The sequence below is a fragment of the Vanacampus margaritifer genome, chromosome 7 (genome assembly GCF_051991255.1).
Source record: "Vanacampus margaritifer isolate UIUO_Vmar chromosome 7, RoL_Vmar_1.0, whole genome shotgun sequence".
Classification (NCBI taxonomy): domain Eukaryota; kingdom Metazoa; phylum Chordata; class Actinopteri; order Syngnathiformes; family Syngnathidae; genus Vanacampus; species Vanacampus margaritifer.
The window spans coordinates 638172-655105 of record NC_135438.1 but is presented as its reverse complement, the minus strand read 5'-3'; the positions used below and the strand labels follow the sequence as shown (position 1 = coordinate 655105).

The window sequence follows — 16934 nt, the reverse complement described above, 5'->3', positions numbered from 1 at the left end:
TCCTTCGTTTGTGTTTATTCGCATCAGCTTGGAAGCCTTCAATACTCTTCTCACGCGCACACGCTTGCAAATTCGCGCACACTCACGTCGACAGACACACAATTTGTCTCTATCCAACGCACCGACACTTTGGAGGACCAAAACTGCCCAAATTAGACTAAATGACTAAAAGTGAAAATGGATATAAAAAATATCATTCAAAAATTGAATACCCAAAAATATAAATGGAAATAAAAAATGATCTATCCCTAAATAAAGTAAAAAATAAATGTATAAATAGAATTAAATATCAATCAATCAATAAAACCGCTCTGCTCTCACATTTATTTATTTCATGCTGCAGATGCTCTGTCAAGTCGAAATGTTATTCAAATGAGGCGGCGGTCCTAAGCGTGTTGTAGGTTCCGCTGTTGCAAACTGTCTAGAGTGAGTGGGTTGGCGAACAAATAAAACGTGAGAGCAGTGTTTTTATTGATTGATTTTTAAGTCTATTTATAGATTTGTGTATTTATTTTGACATTTATTTTTTGAATGTGTTTTTTTGACATAGGGATACATATATTTGTTGTTTTTATTTCCATTTATATAAATTTTTTGTATTTAATTTTTGAATTCAATTTTTTATTGTCACTTTTAGTCATTTATTTTGAATTTTGGCAGTTTTGGTCCTCCCTACTACACAACCTCGGTCAATCTCACTCAAAGACCCGATCACGCGCTCACAGTCGTGTGGAGGCACATTGATGACGTCTGCTGATTGAATAAAGTTTTTGGAGGTTTGAGAAAAAAAACAAAAAAAACAATTTCACCGGCAAATTGTGAAAAGAACGTCCCAGTTTTCCTGAGATGCCGCGTTGCACTTAAGGAAATGTCAGTTTGGTCCACAGCTTCTTGATCATGTCAGAAAAAATAAAATAAAATAAAAAAATCAGCCTACTGTGTTGTCATGACAACAGCTGTAAAAAGGTTTGCAAAAATCTCTTCTCAAAGTGAGTTCAGAGCCATTTTTGTTAGTGTCACATGATCCAACAGGGCAGCTCGTTGCTAACTGCGCGCTACATTATAAAATTCCCTCGCTTGACACGTCATGAGTCGTACTTAGCAGCACGCGGTCGCCAACTCGTGCGCCTTTGACTTGCTATCAGTTTAGTCGTCTAGCTAGTGAGGACAAAAAACTTTTGAGAGAGATTTTTTTTTTTTGGGGGGGCGGGACTTAATAGTCGCACAAGTGAGACTTTTGGTGAGACAGTAGTTGTGTGCTAATGTGGCTGAATTGTCGTCCTCGCGTGCGAGTAACGCAAGACGGCAGGCGGGATTGTCGAAGACATCCGCTGAGCGCTCAGGCGGCTTTCCGTCGAGGACGTCGCGGCGCTGGTCCGCCATCTTGTTGGCGTCGTCGTCGTCGGGTCACCTCTTTTGTTCCCAGATCTCGGCCATGTTGAGGTCCAAAGTCTCGAGGTTCTTGAGGGCCTGCACGTTCTCCGTGTAGAAGGCCACGTCCACCACCACCAGCCTGAAAACACGCGCCCACTCTGATGATTTGAAAAGGACGGACGGACACTCGGACGGGCTGACGTGGAAATGAAATAGCAAAAGATTTACTAAGAATTTAAGATTGGGAGAATTTCAAGATAAACAAGGTTTTTAAATGATTAGCAATTTACTTGTCAATTGATCAGTTGTTGATTAATCAATAAATGTTTGCACCTCGAGGTGTGAGCAGCTTTCCTTCATTTGTATTTTGCCCTTTGGTGCCACAATGTCAATAAACGTTGAAGCCTCAACTCCTAATGCACAAACTATTTTAAGATTAGAGTTTTTTCCCCCCCCCAAAAAAGAGAGAATTCTTTTACCCTGCTGACAAATTATTTCATTGCATACGTTCTATAATTATGTTAATCACTCAGTTATTGCCATTGACTTTTGACTATTAGTTTAACATTTTTTTCCACTTTTGCTAACCTACATTTAGAACAGAGTGAACGAGGGAAGTCATGTGATTAATTACAAATAAAAAATGTAATCACCCGATGCCCCTCATTTTTAATAATATTTTCTTTTCTTCTATTACAAATAATTTTAATATTGTTTTTTAAAATCTTTTCTTCTTTTTTTTTTGAAAAAATGAAGAAAAGATTATAAAAAATTAGGGGCATCAGGCGATTAATTATTATTATTTTTTTTAATTGTAATTAATCGCGTGACTTCCCTCGTTCACTCTGTTCTAAATGTAGGTTAGCAAAAGTGGAAAAAAATGTTAAACTAATAGAAATAGTCCAAATAAATTTTTGACATAAATGGCAATAACTGAGTGATTAACATAATTATAGAATGTATGCAATGAAATAATTTGTCAGCAAGGTAAAAGAATTCTCTCTTTTTTGGGAAAAAAACCTCTAATCTTAAAATAGTTTGTGCATTAGGAGTTGAGTTCACTTGTTAACTTACGATTAAAAGCCCTTATTAGGGCAACTTTGCCAAAAACGCCTAAAAAATGCACACCCAAAGTCAACTTCAAGCTGTTCTTGAACCATTTGGAGTATCAGCATAGTTGGTTTTTTTGAAGGTAAGACTTTGATTTTTTCCCCCCCACTGGTGGGAGGTCTACACGATAAGTGGTTTATAATAATTATTCTTAAAACAACAAAAATGTTTGGTGGAACAGATTGGTGATTTGAGAAGTGAACTCTTAAGTCAAGGCACTGCAACGTAGTCAACGCTGACTGTGCTTTTGTTAGCAAGCTCATCTCTGTTGGCGGAAGCGGCGCACACCTTGTAGCGAAGAAGGAAGGAAGGAACATTGCGAGCGTGCGCGCGAGTTACCCGTGCTGCGGCCCGCCGTCGTTGACGACGGCCAGCCGAGCCAGCTGCCTCTTCAGGTTCATCTTCAAGCTGCCGTTGATCCGGGAAAACAGCATCTACGCAGACGGCAGCCGGCAAACGCGTCAGCTGACTGGCGGCCCAAACGGGGAAACGGCGGCGTACCTGCGTCTGCTCGGCGGGCGGCGTACCTGCGTCTGCTCGGCGGGCAGCAGGTCGTTGATGGCCTCGTGCATCTTGACCATCTGCTTGCACACGTGGCGGAAACACGAGGACGGCATCGGGGCCTTCACCTCGTACTGCACAAATGTGGCAACGCGTGGCCAGAACAAAATCAAGGAAAAGGCAAAGGACACGGTTGAAGAACACGGGTGCCACGAACCAGTTACAATTATGGCTTCATCCATCGTTTACTTTGAAAAATGATTGATGCATTGAATGAGAAAAAAGTTGTCATGTCCATCTCTTTATTCCGAATCGGGACCATTCATTTTCTAACTCTTATCTGGGGTCGGGTCGCGGAGGCAGCAGCTTAACTCATTCCCCGGCAGCCATTTTCACTGAAGCAACCCCCTTCGCACCCAGCTGTTTGACTGGATTTGGACTGATTTTGCAAGGCCCACAGAATAATGTGTTCTATTGCTGTCAAAACATGGAAGCTACCAAAAGAAAGATTACAGTCTCTTCTTTCGTCAGGAAAAAAAGTCGATTTCTGTTTGGGTTTGCAGCAATTAGCATTAGAATATAGCCACGTTTCATCATTATTCACAAACCTGTTGAAAACACTGGCGGAAAGAGGCTTTTTGCAACACGACTGGTTGATCTCTTATACTCTGCTGCCACCTGCTGGCCGCTTTTGTAATTACTACAATTGCTTTAAGCTTTCTCTTCAGTTGAGAGGCCAAACAAAGCCTTCTGTATGCTCGGGCATAAAAAAACATGAAGAAAAAAAACAAATACGTTTTTGGGTAATATTTCAAATAAAATGTTTTTATACGTTTTTGGGAGCAATAACTTCCCGCCCCCCAGCCAGCAGCACATCAGCAAAGAGAAGAAAAGCAACACTAACCAACCCCCAACCTACTTTTAAAGTCAACTTATCCGACTTCCCGATTCCCCCCCAGTCCTAGCAAGCAGGCTTTCGTTGAGGAGGACAAGAAGGAGAGAAGAAGAAGAAGAAGAAGAAGCGGAAAAGAAGCAGGAAAGCACTTTCCAGAATGTTGTACCTTGGTCAGAACCTTCTCAAACACGCTGTCCATGATGGCCACCAGCTTGGCCCAGATCTCGGCCACGTGGTCGTTGTAGTCCTGCGAAGCGCGCACACGCGTGTGAACAAACACAGCCTATGGCAGGGTTGACCAATTACGGCCTGGGGTTCGAGGTCCGGCAGGTCTTACATGTTTCCGCTAAGGCTGAACGATATATTATTTTTTTTAAAGCGCTCTCATCACCAAAGTTCACCAATCAGCGGCATCCCACAGGGCGCACAAACTAGCTAGCTCTGAAATGGTCATTTATTTGTATTTTTTTAAATCGTTCAGCCCTAGTTTCCGCCCACTCGCACACCTGATTCATATAATTAGCTAATGATCCTGATCTTTAGTATTAGGTGTGTTGGTAGGCAGGAACATCTAAAAGCGGCGGGACTCGGGACCTCGAGGACCGGAATTGGTGAACCGCGCTCTACGGGAAGTGGATGGCGCGTGTGTGTGCGTGCGCAGCGGTGCGATTACCTTGGTGATGTGGTCAAAGTGTCTGAGGACGCTCAAATGTTTGGGCTGCAGTTTGCTCTCAAAATGGCGCCTGATGACGGGAATGTAGAACATCACCAGCTGCAGGCAGCGCGACGCTAACGCTAACACAAAGCGCACACGTGTCAAATTGTGACCTTGCCGGATGTGCGTGCGTGCGTGTGTGCGCGCTTACCGAGGTTTTTGGTGGTGATGGTCTTGAGGCCGACCACCTGCAGCGCTCCTGCACCGAGGACCAGCTGACAACTGCGAGAGTTGAAGTGCTGCAACATATGACAAACATCTTCTATTGTTAGCGCACAAATAGGGATATTTTTCATCATCGATTCATCCGTCGATGGTTTTCTCGATTGATTGGATGAAAACAACTTTTTCCCTTTGCTCGTTCAAAAAAAAAGATGACTTCAAATTGACAGTGCAAGTGGGGTTGCCCCTTTTCTGAAGTAAGCGCACATGATCCTTTAGCTGAACTAAGGACGATTGGATTTATGAAATGGTCTCACGTGTAAAACACGGCACCGTTTGACCTATGGCAGCATTACAAAGGCAGCGGCTAGCGGCTAGCGGCTAGCGGCTGGCGGCTGGCGGCTAGCGGCTAGCGGCCGGTGGCTGGCGGTCGCGCGTTTACAGCCCTGAGTTGCAGTTCATAAAAACACGGCATCAAAAAGCACTCGGACCTTGAGGAGATCCGCCAGCCGCGTCAACATGTCGGTGGCGACGGCCGGGATGTCGTTGACGCACTGGCAGTATTCCAGAAAGATCCGGATGAGGAGCAGCACCGTCCTGAAGATGACCAAGCTTGTAAGAACGCTGAGGCCCGGCCGGGGTCACGCGGGTCACGTGAGCACACCTACCCCACCACCGCGTACTTGCGGCCCTTCACCAGCAGGAAGTCGCCCGGCTTCCGGTCATCGCCACCTGCAATGCAAGGGAACAGACGGCGTTACTAAACTTGGCGATTCAGCAACTAATTGGATTCTTTTAATTTGTCAACAATACATTTATTGACATTTTGAAATTGCAAATGAAATGAAATGAAAATGTAAAAACAAATTGCAAGAGCTGCCACATGTCCTTATGTTCATCCTACAGAGGGTGTGACTCCGTCTCAGGATCACCTAATTGGTGGAAATGTCATCATGTCCGACATAGTCCAGAAAACGTCCGATGTCAGATTTGTGAATAATGATGAAACTTCGCTATATTCTAATGCTAATTGCTACAAAACGGAAAGAGATACAAACATACTTTTTTTTTCCTGATGAAAGAAGAGACTGTAATCTTTTTTTTTGGTAGGTTCCATGTTTCTATAGCAATAGAACACAATATTTTGTGGGCCTTGCAAAATCACTCAAAATCCAGTAAAACAGCAAGGAGCGAAGGGGGTTGCATCAGTGAAAATGGCTACCAGTGAATGAGTTCATCAACAGGTTTCAAACTCAAAATTGTGCTGGTCGCTACCTGTTGCTTTTCGCGCTGCGAGTGCGATGGTGCCATCTGCCATGGAGTCCACCAACTCCTGAAACTCGGCGGGAACCTCCGCCTGCTTCCAGCGCTCGTTATCCAACAGGAGACTGCGGACACACCCACCCGCTGTCGTCACGAGGATTGTGGCCATGATGGCGGCAGTCGCGCCGGCCGTCGCCGTCGCTCACCTGAGTTTGGTCTTGCGCTCCTCGTGGAAGCGGTGGACGAAGCGGTCGGCCTGACTCTGCAGCGCCCCCCGCAGGGACACGCTGCGCCTGTCGCACAGTTCTTCCGTGGCCTTGGCGAAGGATTCCACCGCCACAGAGAGGTCTACGAACTCGGCCGAGCTGATGCGCTCCAGAGAGCCGTCCTGCCACGGACAAGCGGGAGTGTGTCAAACCGCAAGCAGACGTCGGAGGACATGCAAGCCGCGGCTGCCATTATGATCAGCTCCTTCAAGTTTAGGATTTTTTGGGGGGACATTTCTATGAAGCCACCGATTTGCCGTTGACTCACATCAGCATGCGTTTGGAATGAAATGTGGATGTTAAGTTAAAAAAATACTTTCCTACCTTGGCTCTAGCGGTGAGGATCTTGACGCAGCGGTCGTGGCTGACGTCAGAGGCGGCGTGCAGAAGCTCTTGGATGTTGTTCAGCACGCGCTTCAGCTCCAAGTCAGACGGCATCATGTCACCGGCGGTGTTGGACCTGATTGAGTTCAAGAAAGAAAAACATCAGCATTTTGGGCACAACCTTCAATTGAACGTGCTGTTGTATATTGAGCAGGAGTGTCACCAGAAAATGTTCATTGGGGTGGCCAGTGCCATTTTATAAATTAATAAACAAATAAAATCTAATATAAAAACAATAATAAAATGAATAACATTAATAATAATATTAATCATAAATTTAAAAAAATCTAATATAATAAATAAAAATAAATTAATAATAATATAAAAAAACAATCACAAAATCAATAACGTACATAATCATAATCATGAAGAAAAATCACAGATAGTCAAATTTTCCCTTTGGTATGGGGGCGCCCAGAGATTAACAACCACAATGTAGCTCCGCCCCCGTACTATGGAGGTCTTATGAACCATTTTGTGAACGCTCTCATTCTGTGAGCAGTTTAAGAACAGCGGTTTATTTTTGTTCAAGAGTGCCAGGTTTCTTTCGACTTTCCATGAGAAAACCAACGAAAAACACTGCAAACGAGCTTTCATACGTGGAGGGATTTATATAATAATAGAATGTTGCGGGTGGCTCGCCATTTTATGGTCACCAGGGCTCAGTGTTTAAAAATTTAAATCCAGACTAAACTGATCCAGATTTCCAAAACCCATTTACCTGTTCCATGGATCAGGATTTTCTATCCCCGGGCTGGGTTAAAAAAAAAAAAAAATATATATATATATATATTTTTTTTTATTTTTTATTTTTTATTTTAAATAATCGATATCAAATCGATTTTCCTTTTCGAGAGTGATATCGATTCATAAAACCATGACGTTTTATCCAAAGTTTGGATTTGTAATTTTCCAGCCAACGTTCATTAAAGCGACACTTTGACAACCTACATGACGTTCGGCTCTCCAGACCCCGACTCGGCGGCCGGCATCCCCGACGACGTCGCGTCTCTGGCTTGATGGGCGTTGGCGGCGTGGAGGGCGTCGCTGATAAACGGGCCGTCATGCGTGAGGTAGGCCAGCTCGGCCACGTCGCCGCACGTGACGAGCGCCTCGTGAGGTTGCTGGTGCTCCAGGTGGGACTTCTCCACAGAGGAAATCTTCTGGTTGGACTCCAGAACCTCCAAGACCACCGACCGGATCACGCCGAGAGTGGCCTGGGAGAAGACAAGAATGCAATCTGGATTCAAATTCTCCGTCACACCGCACAGTTGCGAGTTACACCTCGTCACAATAAAGATGCCTGGACAGCTGGAATATTTCAGCACTTTTATATTGTAGGTGTAGTGAGAAGTGTTAAATTAACTCATTGCCTCGCAGTCATTTTGACTGAAGCAACCCCCTTCGCTTCTGGCTGTTTTACTAGATTTGGACTGATTTTGCAAGGCCCACAGAATATTGTGTTCTCTTGCTATAAAAACATGGAACCCACCAAAAGAAAGATTAGAGTCTCTTCTTTTATTAGGGGAAAAATTTGATAAAAAGATTTGAAAAAAGATTTTAAAAATTCTGTTTCCGTTTCGCAGAAATTAGCATTAGAATATAGCTAAGTTTCATCATTATTCACAAATCTGTTTAGAAATGAGAGTAAAAGAGCTATTTTTTCCCAACATGGCCCTGGTTGGTCTCTTTTGCTCTGCTGCCACCTGCTGGCCGTTTGTGTAATAACTACCATTTCTTCAACCCTTCTTTGCAGTTGAGAGGCTGCAACAAAGACTTCTGTATGCTCTAGCATAACAAAAAACATTTGAAAAAAAAACACACGTATTAATACGTCTTTGGGACACTAAAAACATTTAAAAAAACAAATCAGTTCATCTTCATGACGCGTGGGAGGGGACGTGGCTTGCAACTTGCCGGTTTACTTGGCGAGCAGCAACTCATCTGGAAGGCGCCACGTTGACAGGCATGAAAATTTAGAAACCAAAATATGTGACCAAAGTGAATCGTGGAGATCTGATGAGAAAATGATTGTGTGAGTTGGGGGCGAGGGGGACCGATTTGATTTGAAAATTACGTTGTGCTACGTTGCGATAACAATTCGATTTGGATTCAAGCCAACTCATGTCATTGTAAATTCATCCTGTATATCAATTAGAGCTGTCGAAATGAATTCATTAATCGACATAGTCGATTATCGAATTAATCAACAACTATTTTAATAATCGACGTAATCATTTGGAGTCATTTTTATTTTATTTTAAAATTGCCCAAATCTTCTGCTTTTTCAAAGCATGCGACAGAAATGCTATGACGAACATTTATGCATAAAAGCGTAAGTGGCGACTGACCTTCATCCTGTGGAGGAAAAGCAGGAAGCAGTCGAAGACGTCCTTGAGGAGCTCGAACCACTGAAGGAAGGTCATCAGGCGCATCTGCTCGGCCAACCTGGAGGGAGGACACGCCCACAGGTGATGTCATCATGACTTCATCAGGGAGCCGCCCAGACTTACTTGGTGACGACTTCCGTGTCGATGTCGTCGATGGACACGAGTCGCTCGGCGACGCACTGTTGGCACAAACGCTGTCACTTGCTGTAGCCAGGACAATCACAACAAGAAAAAGGCTGGGGTTCAGGGGTCACACCTGGGACACGATGGCCTTGGCCGCAGCCATCATCTCGTCGCCGTAAATGTCCAAAAAGTCCAACTTCCTCTGGCGCAGCAGACCGAACACCAGCGACTGAAGACGCTCCTGAATACACAAACGCACGAGGTCATCAGTAGGGCCCGCCCCATACGCATTTTTTTGAGGCCGATGACGATTTTTGGCAGAAAAAAAGATTGATTACAGAGTAATTTGCTGATTATTTTTTAAAATTTTATTTCATTCATAAAATTGTGTTCCCAGAGCATTTATTTGTGTGTGAATATTCGTTGTTTGAAGGAAAAACACTCCCGAAGTCAATGCTAACTTCCTGTTAGCATTTGAATGGGATCTTCCCTTCACTTTTAGCATTAGCGCTAGGCTAGCGATGTTTTAAAAACAAAGCATATTTTGTATTTAAATATACAGTGGATGTCAATCTTATCGTGGTGTGTTTGGTTTCACAGTGAACTCCAACTGGGGTGACATTAAACAGCTTAAAAGACGCTTAGCAGAATAACATGCGCTACACACTTGCTAGTTGCTAATGCTACGCCGGCAAAATGGTGCGTTCAGGGTACTTTCACAGCGTCAAACTTTGGTTTTCTTCGATGATAACGTCTTAATAGGAAAATAATCGGCCATTTGACATCAGATGGTTTTGATTGGCATGACGTGGAATCACGAGAGCGCCTTCACCAGGAACGCAGACAGAAGCAATCAACGGCAGAAGGATCATCACCATCAGGGGTGGCAAACGATTTGAGGAAGCAGCCCAGCCAGCATTTATCTTATCAAAAGTCCTGTCATATTTCTTGCATTTACGTGATCAAGTTGGTGAATCGTTGACGAAGGATTCTAATCACTTAAAGGGGAAGTCAACCGTAAACATTTCTTAATCGTGATATGTAACCTCGCTAGTCTAAACATGACATTCTGATGAATATTACATTTGTGAAATACGAGTTATGAAGCAAAATCCAGCCGTTTATATCCATCACAGGGGGCGGCGGCCATTTTGCCACTTGCTGACTGAAGATGACATCACAGTTGCTCAGGTAACCATTAATCACAGCTCACCTGTTTTTTGAAGCTGAGCTGTGATTGGCTGAGACCTGCGCAACTGTGATGCCCTCTCACTGATCTGAATGTCGGACTGGATAGCCGATAGCCCGCGCAAGCCGTTGAAGCGGCAGGGCGGCCATCTTGCGAGCAGCCTACTGTATAAATTATACGGCAGCACAACATTTTACACACCTTTCACATTCAATTGCCTTTCTGTTGATTTCAATTCATGATGTGATCAAGAGACAAAATGTTGATTATGGATTCTCATGCAGCCGCAAGTCCCCGTGACCGTCCGCATGAGTGTGTGCGTGACCCACCTTCTGAGAGGCAGTGTTTGCCGTGTTTGCCTGTGATGAGCACACAAACACTGTCAAGCGTGCACACTGGGTCAGTGAACAATTACTGTTGATAAGCTGAAATTGGAGGATTTGGACCATTTTAACTCTTTGACTGCCAAAAACGTTAAATAACGTTTAGTAAAATCCTATGGAGGAGTGCCAAAGACGTTAAAAGACGTTTGTTTCAAAACAGAGGTGAAACTAACCATTTTCTATTGTTGATTACTGAAAAACGGAATAAGGTAGAAACAAACTTTTTTTTCTGATGAAAGATGAGAGTCCAATCTTTCATTTGGTAGTATGTGTGTTTCCATAGTCCAAACACATCATTTTCTACGGACCTTGAAAGATCAGTCAAAATGCTTAAAATCGGCTGGCACCCACGGCATCCCTTTTCTGAAAACGTCTGGCAGTCAAAGAGTTAAGTAAAAAAAAAAAAAAAAAAGTGTCCAAACGATTACTTGATTATTAAAATAGTTGTAGACTAATTTGATAATCGATTACATGTCGATTAATCAATTAATTTTGCCTTTTGAAAATTTATTAAGCTGAATCATCTAGACGATTTAATCTACTTTTTTAAGTACTGTACTGTTTCCTCAAAAATGCTTTTAAATTTATTATGAGCTCATATGATATTGACAAAGATAAAAATCACTTTTGCTAATTAGTTTTATAAACATAAGATAACCATTTTAAAGCTTTTTTATTTTTGTAAAAAAAAAAAAAAAACTTTTTCCATTTGTATTAGTTTTCATAAAATCTGATAATCGTTCCCTATTTGTGTGTTTTTGTTTTAAACTCATCAGCTCGTGATTGCGCAACCTGACATGAAAGGGTTGGAAGTAGACGTACCTTCTCCAGGAGCTGCGTGTCGTCCCTCAGGCTGCGCTGGAGCTCGCTGCGGGCGTACATGCTGAAGTCCTCCACCATCATCTTGTCAATCAGCTTCTCCAGCTCACACAGCTGAGAGCCCAAATGTCTGCGCGCACACAAACACGCACCAACGGGGAAACACGTGAGCTGCCAGAACAAGGAAGTCCATCGCGGAGTGGCGCCGTGTCCGCATATCGATTATCGACCTCCTTGACTGCTATTACATGAAGATGGTGTAAAAAGACGAGGAGGGCGACTCGGGTCACCTGAAGCTGTGGACGCCTTGCAGCTCCTGCTGCAGGACCTCCTTCGTGGTGGCGATGAGCTCCAGCGCGCCCACGAACTCGGCGGTGGAGAGCAGCAGCTGCACGGTGGGCTGCGTCTGGTGCACGGCCGCCATCAGCTTCAGCTTGTTGTGCAGCTTGACGCAGTTGTTGCGCGTCAGGGCGGCGCGCAGGGCCGCCAGGGGCCCCTGGCACATGACGCGGTCGATGGCGGCCGTGCGGCGCCGCAGGACCGCCACCGCCTCCTGCGTCTCCTTCAGCCGGTCCCGCAGCTCGTGCTGCGACGACATGGCGTGGAAGAAGGCCTCCGAGCGCAGCGAGATCTGCCGCGCGATGCTCACCTCCACCACGTCCAGGTAGTGACTCAACTGCAACGTGCACAAACAAGATGGCCGACGCGGACTTTCAATGCCTTTTGTAGGGATTGGAATCGGATGATTATTGGCCTTCAAACCATCAGAGAACAAGTGTGTGTGTGCGAATATCTCGAAAATAGATATAAATAAATATATATATAAATAAAAAATAATGTCTCAAAAATAAACGATCCACAAACTCACTTTCGACAACTCGCAAGCAAAAGTTATGGAAAATGCACACACAATTTTTTTTATATATAACATATTGTTGTCAAGAAATGTTTCTGGTTGAATTCCCCTTTAAGCGTGTGAACTGCGGCCGTACCTTCTCTTGCAGCAGTTTGGAGGATGCGACGTCACGGCTGCTGCGTCCGCCGCCGCCGCCGCCGCCGCCGCCGTTGAAGTGGGACCACGGCAGGACAGCGTTGAAGGTCGACGGCTCGTCCAGGGCAAAGTCAGGCTTCAGGAAGATCTGAAACGGTCACCGCATTGACATGCGGGAAGCACACGTAAACACACACAATCCTATGGGTGCTATTTGGTCACGGTCCAGGGTTCTTTGGAGTGGGGCCTGATTGGGGTTTTTTTTGGGTTCCAAGAACACTTAAAGACAAGCTAACAAGCTAACAGGACAGGAGACGAAAAGCTGAAGAAGAGCAACTTGTTACCTTGGGAACTTGGTCCAGCTCTGCTCTTGATTTTTCTACTAGAAGCAAAAAAAAAAAGGGGGGGGGGGGGCTTGAATCACATGACCAACAACAACGTGAGGGCTTCAGCTGGTGAACTGCAACCTTGGTTGGTGCTGATGCTGGAGACGGCTTCCACAATGTCATCTTTGATTGGGCAAAGAGTCTTACATCGCTGGTGGATTCTTTCTCTCTGGAAACAACAAAAGCACGTCGTTGACTTTCTTCTCCTATTTGACGTGTTTGCCATTTTTATGATCATCCCACACAACTTTTATCTTAAGCTTTCATCGCGTGGGCGTTCGGATGCCCTTTAATGAAAGACTGAAATGAATACAGCGGAAGCACGTAAACAAAGAGGTGAGGACAAGTTTGGAAAAGGGAAGCGACGATGATGACAGGACAGAAGCGTGAATGAGGTGCGAACAGAAGGACGTCAAGGAGGAAGTGGCGAGCGTGCAAGGAGGTTAACGAGCACGAGGGCACAAATGGAGACGAGAAGGACGACAAGACTCAAGAAGAAAGCGAATGAGGTGGCAAAAGAAGTTGGAGAAAGGATGAGGACAGTAACCAGGAAGTGATGACAAAGGAAGTGCGGGAATGAGGAAGACGAGTTGACCCAAGTTGGAAAAAGGACGCGGTGACGTCAGAAACAAGGAGACGGCAACGGAAGCAGGAAACTATGGCGGAAGGTGCGAGCTGTAGAAATGTCAACATGAGCCGACCAGGCGGAGGCTTATCATGTGACGTCTCTTAAAATAACATCACACAAGAGAATGGCGGTTAAAAACAAACCTGTCTTCAGATACAGATGAAAGACAATCAAAAGAAAAGAAAAGAAGAGAAAAGAAAAGAAGGGCTTAGTGGACCTGCTGTGCGACTCACAGCAACCAGAAGATCCACTTGAACTGTTCAGCTGCTCGATGCTAACATGCTAACATGCCAACACTACACTACAGTGCGGTCTATGCATGGCAGGGTTCACCAATTCCGGTCCTCGAGGTCCCGGGTCCTGCAGGTTTTAGATGTTTCCGCCTACCAACACACCTGATACTAAAGATCAGGATCGTTAACAGGCATGCTGATGAGCCGATTACATGAATCAGGTGTGCTAGTGGGCGGAAACAACGGAAACAACGTTTTTTTGTCTGTATGAAAGAAGGGCCCAAAATTCATATCAGGGATTTCGATTTTGAATTGACACACTTCATTTTTGATCCCTCCCCAATTGAATTGCACCTGCTGTAAAGGAAAAGCAACGGTGGCGAGGCCGGCGCGGGGTCGGGCCCTTCCGGAGCTTGAAAAGCGGCTTCAGCTCACCTGTGCGCTCTCCTGCAGGTACGCGCTGAAGTGTTCCGGCACGACGTTACTGAGGCAAAAGGACGGCATCACCTCCGTCTCGGCAAAATCCACACCCCACGTCTTGGTGAAGAAGTCCGACTCGCGTTTGGCCAGCCTCGGGTCGTTGAGCGCCGCCGGCAGGTTGACCTTGGAACTGTAAACCGTCCAGCGGTCGTGCTCCGAGACCACCGAGGGACCCTCGCGCAGGCCCCGCCCATCACCTGCGCGGGGGGAATGACATCATCATCAAAATGCACTCAAGTCTTCTATTTGCACCGGTGATGCATTCAAGCGTCGGCACGGTTTCTTGTTTGTTTCTTTACATTGGTGATGCCTTCAAATGACCTTAAGTCATCGCTGTTTAAATTCAGTATATAAGTATATTTTCTTTACTCGCATAGTGTCTAGATAAAGCCAAAGCTATTTTGCAAACATCTGCTTTTAATTTGGGGAAATAATTAAAAAGCTTTTTTTCGATTTCCTGACATATTACAAACAAAACCAGTGACTGAAAAATAGTTATGCATTTTCAGCACAGTCAATTTGAAATCATGTCGTGTTTTTGAAGAAAATGAAAACACTTCTTTAATTTGATTGACTAATCGGCAAAACAATCAACATATTACTCAATTGTAAAAAATAATCATGAGTTGCAGGACTAGTTTACATTGGCGATGCGTTCAGGCGAGCGGCACCGTTTGTCCTCACCCGTGGGCTCTTTGGGGCACACGTCGGGCAGCGAGCGGGTGGGCCGGCGCCGGGAGGGGGAGGGGCAGGGCGACGGGGGGTCCCGCTCCTTGCGGAAGAGCCCGTCTCGGACGGCGGGGCGAGGCACTGGCGAGGAGATGGGGCGGGCCGCCATGACGAGCTAGCTGCAAGGAGAGTGCACAGGTTCGAAACACAGCGCTTTAAATAATTGTGTTTGTTGAGTTGCGTTTGCTGCTGTGACCATACAGAGCTTGACCCAGCCTAACAAAATGAGTCACATAAACTTCCAATTTTGCCAAAATCATAAATGAAAGGATCTCAGATTTCATTGCATGAATGTACTCATGACATCATATTATCACAGATATGAATAGGCAGACGCGACACGTGAATTGCACGTGTGCACGGCAAGGAGATAAAAAGACGAAGGGTACCACCACAGTCAATCCTCCTCCATCACGGGTTCCAGTTTCACGGTCTCTCTATTTCAGATATCATCCCTAAATCTCATCTGTTCTGGGTGTAAATTCTATTTTTGACCAGTTGACGTTGGCACAACTTACTATGAAGGGGACAGTGCACCCTCAATTTTAAAATTAAAACAAAGAAGACAAATAAGGAAACCTGTCCTGCGCACAACTTTGTTTTTGTTGAAAAAGATTTAATGTCATCCTCTGAAATCCTGCTTCTAAACGCTACACAAAAGTAGGTTCATTTTAATGCACGTCATCATTGGCCATCATTTTATTTATATTGTCAGATAAATGTGTTAGTTTGCAAAAATGGCATTGTTTACAGTGCTGCATACACGGAGGCTTCTCACTGTTTCAATGGCACTACGCAAAACAACAACGTTGGTGGCTCGTAACGTGAAAACTTGTCAACTCAGGCGCGCTTCGAAGTCAAGGTCCCGCTGAGATAATTCATCTGAATTGATGTCAAAAGCTGAAGAGGCCCGTCACGTGACTTGCCCTTTGGCAACTGTGGCACTGTCTTCAAGCACACCTGAGATGAGCACATTTTAGACACAAAACACATACACTCATTCCAATTTAAATGAGAGTTTAAAAAAGTCAATAACATTGTAGTCGCCAATCACTTAATTGTAATGTCACTTGTCATAGAGACAAGTCAATATCGCACACTGGAGAAGGGATAAAAATTGTAATTAGAGTGTCTTTGTGGAAATAAATGAAGCATAATTGGCACCAATCACGTTATTTTGGTTATTATCATCAAATTTTGGGACATACACGTGAGGACAGCTTGTGCGTTTAACACCGACCGGACCTGTCAACCAGGACGAGCAGCTGTGACAGACACTCGTAGCTTTAGCATTAGCTTTAGCCTTAGCATATGATTATCAGCGGCGCTCTCGCTCTCCCGCAGCCGACACACAAGCAACCGCACGAATTCAGAGTTTGTGTCAACACAATGACGAGCGGCGTCCGCGTTTAGTTTGACACCGACACCGTGTTGGTCTCGGGCGCCGAAGCTAACGCTAATGCTAACGCTACAAGCGGCGTCGGTTCCACATACGCCGACGCTAGCGGGATAGCCGCTAAGCTAAGCTATCCAAACAGCCAGTCAGCAAAACACGCCATGAAACAGACATACAAAGCGCGGTTTAGGTTTAGCGCTCCCTCGCCCACCTGTCGTCTGAAGCGAGACAGCAGCCGTTGTCGTTCGTTTCGCCGCTCACCATGACACCGACAAGCGAGAACCCACCGAGGACACCAGCGGCTACAAGCACAAGCGATACGCCGCCCATTGCGCACTGCTGCTGGATTGCAAGCGGCGCTTTCTTCTGACGGTGGTCGCTTTGCTGCCGACTGCTGGACAAGCCTGTAACTACACCAGTCACGTTTCTGAAAGGAGAACGAACCCCCAACTATTCGGCGATCTCACCGATTTGCGATTTATTTATTTTTTGTAATGTTTTATCAAGTTATCGTTAA

At 45.0% G+C, this 16934-nt stretch overlaps 1 protein-coding gene across 3 annotated transcripts; it reads right to left on the bottom strand.

The window, feature by feature from the left end:
- Positions 1–16783, bottom strand: vps54 (VPS54 subunit of GARP complex). 3 transcript variants are annotated; one of them, XR_013294800.1, is made up of 23 exons: positions 16629–16783; positions 14977–15140; positions 14248–14489; positions 13033–13120; positions 12910–12947; positions 12567–12713; positions 11865–12250; positions 11578–11704; positions 9317–9424; positions 9184–9239; positions 9022–9118; positions 7622–7887; positions 6611–6746; positions 6227–6408; positions 6033–6145; positions 5426–5489; positions 5249–5354; positions 4747–4834; positions 4554–4675; positions 4047–4127; positions 2986–3119; positions 2824–2918; positions 1–1513 (listed from the first exon to the last, which is right to left on the bottom strand). XR_013294800.1 is itself a non-coding variant. In XM_077571087.1 (23 exons), the coding sequence occupies exons 2-23, from the start codon at positions 15128–15130 to the stop codon at positions 1408–1410; spliced, it is 2910 nt and encodes a 969-aa protein (XP_077427213.1). In that variant the 5' UTR covers positions 15131–15140; positions 16629–16783; the 3' UTR covers positions 1–1407. The 3 variants fall into 3 exon arrangements, 2 of the variants coding, with proteins under 2 accessions (XP_077427213.1, XP_077427214.1); XM_077571087.1 differs by having other exon boundaries at positions 3012–3119; XM_077571088.1 differs by having other exon boundaries at positions 3012–3119; positions 12910–12944.
- Between the last annotated feature and the right edge of the window lie 151 nt (positions 16784–16934).

Excerpts from the sequence above, each read along its gene's own strand:
- vps54 (XM_077571087.1), bottom strand. The coding sequence starts at position 15,130 with ATGGCGGCCCGCCCCATCTCCTCGCCAGTGCCTCGCCCCGCCGTCCGA. Across the intron at positions 5,355-5,425 it reads CGCAAGTACGCGGTGGTGGG|GACGGTGCTGCTCCTCATCC; the intron begins GTAGGTGTGCTC and ends GGTCATCTTCAG. Across the intron at positions 4,835-5,248 it reads GGCTGGCGGATCTCCTCAAG|CACTTCAACTCTCGCAGTTG; the intron begins GTCCGAGTGCTT and ends CATATGTTGCAG.